This window comes from Corylus avellana, chromosome ca10, assembly GCF_901000735.1.
Source record: "Corylus avellana chromosome ca10, CavTom2PMs-1.0".
In the NCBI taxonomy this organism is placed as follows: domain Eukaryota; kingdom Viridiplantae; phylum Streptophyta; class Magnoliopsida; order Fagales; family Betulaceae; genus Corylus; species Corylus avellana.
Genome location: NC_081550.1, coordinates 505,151 through 512,025, shown reverse-complemented (window position 1 = coordinate 512,025; position 6,875 = coordinate 505,151). Strand labels below are relative to the sequence as shown.

The 6,875-nt window shown below is 36.2% G+C and overlaps 1 protein-coding gene across 1 annotated transcript; it reads right to left on the bottom strand.

The window, feature by feature from the left end:
- Window positions 1-1,901: 1,901 nt before the first annotated feature.
- Window positions 1,902-3,824, bottom strand: LOC132163455 (non-functional NADPH-dependent codeinone reductase 2-like). The gene is made up of 4 exons (XM_059573753.1): window positions 3,437-3,824; window positions 2,960-3,206; window positions 2,657-2,836; window positions 1,902-2,237 (listed from the first exon to the last, which is right to left on the bottom strand). The coding sequence occupies exons 1-4, from the start codon at window positions 3,760-3,762 to the stop codon at window positions 2,013-2,015; spliced, it is 978 nt and encodes a 325-aa protein (XP_059429736.1). The 5' UTR covers window positions 3,763-3,824; the 3' UTR covers window positions 1,902-2,012.
- Between the last annotated feature and the right edge of the window lie 3,051 nt (window positions 3,825-6,875).

Genomic DNA, 6,875 nt, shown 5'->3' with positions numbered 1-6,875 from the left:
GAAAGTTCTTATCTGTTTTTGGGTCGTGGAGTTTTCATAATTCCATGATGTGCATATTGAACATGAGCAGGGTCCATAAGATTTTCAATCAATACCTCATAACTGAAAATTCAACATCAATATACTCTCGATCAAATCTGCTCAAGAGAAAATAGGTGAAAGAATAAAAAGAAAAAACTAAACCCTGAATTAGGGATGCCCAACTCTTAGTAATACATTCATTTGAAGAACTTCCTTGTGATATTTTTGCCAATAAAAAGGAAGAAGAAAATTTTATCAGGCAAGAAGATCCAATCTCTAATACAATTAGCCAAAATATAGAAAGAAAATATTAATACGTTATGTCAAACTTTGCAATTCGTAACAAAAAGAATGCAAGAAAAAGGAAGAAAACTCAAGAACAAGTGGAAAACAGAGAGTGAATCAATTCTCTCATATATTCAACTCAACTTGTTTCAAGATACATGAAGCAGTATTTATACATTTGATTATAAGTTTAACAAGCTTCTAACTACTAACAACTAACTCCAACTGGTTATAACAAATCACCAACACATTTACAACAAAGAAATACTGTTCACGTGTACTGTTCACGTGTATAAAAGACTCTTTTCTGGAACTGCTCTACGCTCTCTCTTAATATATTTCAACATTATGTGTGCCTAAAAGTTCTTTAATATATAACAGAAAATAAGGCCACATATAGTTACATGAGTAGAAACAATAGTCTTAATTTGGGTTGGTTTGGTAAAGATTTAAGAAGTATTTGGGGTTTTGGGTTTTGAATAGAGTTTTGAAAATGGTAAAAATTGCAAAGCGGTTTGATGGGGACACATTTGAAAAAGTGTTGTATGTGGGATCCACTAAAGAAATTTTTTTTGGTAAAATGAGTTTAAATCAGAAGTAGTGGGAGAACACACCCGTAAGGAATATCTCTATTTCCCATTAATTTAGTATAGGAAGGATCATCTAGTTGTGGGATGTAAGGCGGTTTTCTCTCCACAAGAATATCACGTGGAGAGAAAACCGTATCACGTGGGTAACGTTCCATAGTGCTTATGATTTTGGGTACTTTATAAAGATCGATGTTGAGTTTGGGAGGAGTGCTAACCTAAGATGAGAGTGAGTTTATGGATCTAGTCAAAATGTCAAATCCTTTTTTGGTAGCAAGGTGTTTGACGTGAAGCACATGATCAAGTTTTGCGGCGATGGACTCTCTATGTGGGCTTGGAGTTAGAGATGGTAGCCAAGACTCTGGGGCTGGACCGTGAAGTCGGGAGGGCGGGTTCTGATAGTCTGCTTGCCTTGCAAACCTTCATGAAACTCAAGCAAAAGTACTTCAACGGACGTTCACTGAACGAGTTTGAGCTTGTTCTTCACGATTTTACTTGATTTCAGTGTATTCTAATTCAATCATCTACTTATGAATATGAATTCCAAAATAAATAAATAAAAGAACGATTGTGGACTTATTGAATGTTTCTGGTTCTTGATTGAAAATTTTTCAATTAAGAAAATTTTTTGGGTTGTTTGGCTCCCTAACATTTCTCGTTTATAGGAACCTAAAGGCTTGGGGATAGAGGGCTGGGCTGGGGGACTGTGGGGCTTGGGGGAGAGAGGTGGGGGGTTTGGAAGGCTTGGGGAATAGAATTGGGCAAGACGGGCTTGAGTTAAGGAGGGGAGGTGCTTGGGCTTTGTGCAAGTGGGAGATAAAAGGGTATAGATAGGATGATGTGGGCCGGACGGGGTTGAGTCATGAAGGGGGTGATCAACCTATAAGATAGAGTGAGTTCTGTGGATGTCAAATTTAGAAGCGTAATAAAATGTTACGATTCTAAGTATACATTCCACATAGCTGAAGTGCAATCTTAACCAATTTAAAATACAAAACGCTTACAAAATACTCCAAACTATCTTCACCTTTATTTCACGTTAAACATTATTTCCAACAAAAACTTATCCAAAAAGCATGGACAAATGGAGCCAAAACATAAAAGCTTTCTCATGCAATTCTAGATCTCTCCATCCCAAAGCTCGGAAAGAGACTTGTAAGGGCCTTCATCAGAGGTGAATTCAATTCCAGGAAATCCTTTACGCTGTGGAATTTGACTTATCTTTTGTGAATCCTCTGGGCTCAGCTTCCAATCAAATATGTCTAAGTTTTCTTTCATCCTCTCCTTGTTAAAGCTCTTCACAAGCACACTCACTCCTTGCTCATATACCCATCTTAGAGAAACCTTAACATAACAAAAGAATTACCATATTGCTTAAAATAATAAAGTTAAATTCGATCCATTTTACAAATTAAGAAAAAACACACTAACAAAAATTATTATCCTTTAGAAGCAAAAAATAAAAATAAAAACTTCGATCCATTTTTATGCACTCCACACGCCTTATACATTTGGATATGCGTGCGTGCATAGGAATGCAAGCACTTGAGTTTTACAAAACGCTTAATTACATTTTCAAATCGCATGTTTGGATTTTTTTTTTTTTTTCTTAATATTGTAGATTTTAAAACTGCATATCCAAACAGATCTTAAAATACGTATGACTCCTAAAGCTCCATAATTTGACTAAGTTGGTAGTTAATCTAAAAGCCTGTTTGGGATTGCATGTTTAAGTTGATTCCCCTTCCTCCCCAATATATTACCTGAGCAACAGTTTTTCCATTTGCCTTGGCAATCTCCTTTAGCACCTCACATTCCATTACCCGGTTTGTTCCCCACAGTGTTCCTTTGCCTCCCAAGGGAGAGTAAGCAGTGATATGTATTCCCATCTTCTCACAAAACTCTCTCAGCTTCTTCTGTTGCCAAAGCGGGTTCATCTCTACCTTCCAAAAGCAAAGCATGCAACAATATAATGATGCATTAATCCAAAATCTTAAAGAAAAACATCAATGATTATTGGAAAAAGAATTTGAAGAAAAAAGAAGAAGAAGAAGAAGAAGACCAACTTGATTGACTGCTGGAGGGATGTTTGATGTGGCAAGTAGGGTTTCAAGCTTTTTGCATGAGAAGTTGCTTACACCAATTGATTTGGCCAGGCCAAGCTTTTGACACTCCTCCATTGCTTCCCATACAGACTTGAAATCTATGGGAAGGAGGTCTTCCTTCTTAAAAGGCAGCTCATATGCCCCAGCTGGCTTAATGCTTACTGGAAAGTGAATGAGATAAAGATCAACATACTCCAACTTCAGATTGCTGCACAAATGACAAATCTTATTCAGTCACTGCTATATACTTCTAAGAAAACACAACTTAATGGTTAAGTTGAAACTCATGACCTCTTATCTGATATGTACTATATATGTTCTTGTCTTATAAAGAGACGCGAATAAGATTCGAATTCAAGACATTTTAAATAACTATTTATATATCTCAAAACCTTAAGCGGACAGAAAATAACAACTTGGGGAGTTTGGTTCTATTACTTGAGTGTTTTGTGAAGAGCAGGGAGGACATGATGGTGGTGAGCAGCGCTGCACCAAAGCTTGGAAGTGATGAAGAGTTCGTCCCTGGAGTTGATAAAGCCAAGGCGGAGAGCATCATCTATGGCTTCCCCGAGAAGCTGCTCGGACTGGTAAAGAGCAGCAGTGTCGAAGTGTCGGAATCCCAGCTTGATTGCATGAAGAATATATTCTCTCATGGTTTCAGAGGAGTTGCCAAAAGGATATTCGGCAGTGCCGAAGCCTACAAGTGGAATGGTCTTTCCATTGGAGGCTTTAGAGCCCAGTGGGAGCTCTGGAATGCTACCCATTTTCCCAGCTGCTGATCTATTCTTTCATATTCCGCTTCCCTTGCTCACATATATATACATGTATTACGTCTCTGTTATGACTAATATCTTTTCTCCTCATCAAAATCAACCGACAGCAGCAATATCCAAAAGATATGACAACTTCTACAGCACAATGCAGCAGTATGCCATCTTGTCACAGCCAACCGACAGGTGTAATATCAAAAGAAAAATTACAGTAAGGATAAGATTTATTTGTCGATTTCTAATATTGTACAGAGAAGATAAGATATGTTTCTCGATTTCTAGCCTTTCCCTCGTTTGAGCAAGGGGCAAAACACCACAAATCCTTGAACCTTTTCTTTGTAACCTCGGGTAGGAATTTAGTTAAAATTTAGTGCATCTACCTCAAGTATTTTAACTTTTTACCTTTTTTTAAAGAAAATTTACATTGGCCTCAATAAATTAGTTTTTTTTTTTGCCTATTTTAAGTGTAGCAATGTAACAAAAAATGCTCCACATCCGGCTCAATGGATTTGTTGAGCACTGTAGCTCAACAAATCTTTATTTATATTAATAATAAAAATAATTTTGCTCTCTCTCTTTCTTGGGAAATAGGAAAAGTAGATTAAAAAAAATAATATTTTAAATAGAAAAGTAAAAGTGAATAGTTAAAATGTTGAGCCAGATATAGGTAATTTGAAAAAGTGGATAACTAAAAAAAAAAAAAAATAGTGTTTTCTAACTAAATTTTAGCTAAATATTTGTTGAGCCGGATATGAGTGCTTCCCAATTAAGGAAGAAATACAACAATTTTTTTTTTTTATTATTATTATTATTATTAATATAACTAAAGATTTGTTGATATGGTGCTTAGCAAATTTGCTTAGCACTGTAGTAGCTCAAGAAATCTTTAGTCATTCTATTGAGCTGGATGTAAAGTATTTTTTGCTATTAGGCTAACCAAAATAGCTAAAAAGTTATTGAGCCCAATATGAATACTCATGGCTCAACAAAATATTTCTCAAAAAAAAAAAAAAAAAAAAAGGCTGAACAAAATAGCCAAATGTTTGTGGAAGCTCTTGAATGCTACCCATTTTCCCAACTGCTCTAATTCTCTCGTATTGCGTTTCCCTTGGTCGACTCACACATTTATACCCTGCACAACTTTGCTTAAAAAGATGGACTACACATCAAGAGTAATTTTATGAGGCTTATTTGTGTCCTACTAAGAATAATGTGGCTATTAAAATCACCATTTTGATCAAAGAGTGATTTTAATAGCCACATCATTCTTAGTAAAATACAAGTAAGACATAAATAGACTACTTAGAATTACTCATACTGCAATGGTCCTAATCCTATCCTATTATTTAATTATTGCCAAGCCATTCACAACCGCTAATTTGGTGGCTATAGTTAAGAATCCAAATTTTAGCAATTTAGATAGTAAAAATATGAGTCGCTATAAAACTTACTTGCCTCATAAGATGGATAATCCAATACCTGTTCAGGAAGGTAAATCTCGTAATTAAGAATTTTTTCACCTTTCTGAATTGTTGGTATCTTTAACTTGTATGGATTTATCTCTTTTTAATTTCCTTTTCTTTTATTACAAAAGGCTTATCCCAATACTTTCTGGAGAAGCTAACCATATCCACACACTCTCCATGTCGTCTTCCTATGGAGAGTCTTTAATTCTGTCCTATCTTTTATAACACCTATCAATCACATCATCCATCCGAATTGTTTGGTATGAACGACCTTTTTTTTATTTGTATTTTTTAAGAAAAAATGCTGGTTTAAAAGTATGAAAAAAATCTGTTTTTGCACTAGTTTGAATTCATCATATATAATAATGTTTAGGCGATGCATTTATGGTGCAAATATATATATTATCTTGCTTTTCATTAATCTTTACATATAATATATATAATATTTTTACACAACCGAATATGGGTTTTTTTTAAGGCCAAACAGTAAGTGAGAGACTATCCTCAGCGAAAAGCATGATTGTAGTCATGGAAATGGAAGTTTTTGTAAATGAAGTGGGCCAACCATATTGATGATGCATAGCATATCACCGCCATTGAAGCCAATGTGGTTCTCGCAGCTGCTGACATTGCACCCTGTTTGGCTGCAGCAACAATCCCAATTAAAGCAATACAGGCAACTTTGAGGACAACTTCAAGCACATTGAGGCCTTTATATGCAACGCTGCAACTGCGGCAGTTCTCCACATGGGACCTGTACCTGAAAAAGATGGCGAAAACTAGTTTCGATGAGATATTTCATATAATGGATACAGCTAGTTCCAAGGACCACCACACAAACAGAGGAATATGTATGTCTTGATCAGAGTAGGAGCTTTCTAAATCTTAGAAGAGCATCTCCAACAATGGTCTATATTTTAGCTCTTCAAAAAGCAACAATCTCTACTTTCAATGTCCTCCAATTTCCACAAAGGGAAAAGGACAATTTTTTCGAAACTGGATTAGAGAAAATTCCTTCAAATAATCTATTAATCTGAAATCTACACTTAGAGCATGTGATAATCATGTACTGTTGGAAGTCCCACATTGCCTGGGTATTAAGGAGATTGGCCATTTATAAGTTGAGGGGAAACCTCAACTCTTGAGCTAGCTTTTGGGTTGAGTTAGGCCCAAGACCCATTTCTAACATGGTATCAGAGCCTAACCCAATTAATTGGCTGTGGCCCACCGTCACCCATTGTCGCACGTGTTGGCTTGGATGTCCTCCCGCCACACGTGAGGGGGCGTGTTGGAAGTTCCACATTGCCTGGGTATTAAGGAGATGAGCCATTTATAATGTGAGGGGAAAACCTCAACTCATGAGCCAGTTTTTTTTAGAGCTAGCTTTTGGGTTGAGTTAGGCCCAAGACCCATTTCTAACATGGTATCAAAGACAGGTTATCATAAGAAATGAAATTGGACAATGGATAAGGTTTACCTGAGTTGTCAACATTTGAAGCCGATTGAGGTGAACAAGTAGAAACCAGTTTACAATGATAATCTTGCAAGTAACTAGGTTTGTGTTTGATCCTATCTGACCTTCTAAGAATAGGAGAAGGTGCAGAAGTAGGAACCTGGAAAATGGTGTCTGCAGAAGGAGAA

Excerpts from the sequence above, each read along its gene's own strand:
- LOC132163455 (XM_059573753.1), bottom strand. The coding sequence starts at position 3,762 with ATGGGTAGCATTCCAGAGCTCCCACTGGGCTCTAAAGCCTCCAATGGA. Across the intron at positions 2,837-2,959 it reads TCCCTCCAGCAGTCAATCAA|GTAGAGATGAACCCGCTTTG; the intron begins GTTGGTCTTCTT and ends TGCTTTTGGAAG. Across the intron at positions 2,238-2,656 it reads ATGGAAAAACTGTTGCTCAG|GTTTCTCTAAGATGGGTATA; the intron begins GTAATATATTGG and ends TGTTATGTTAAG.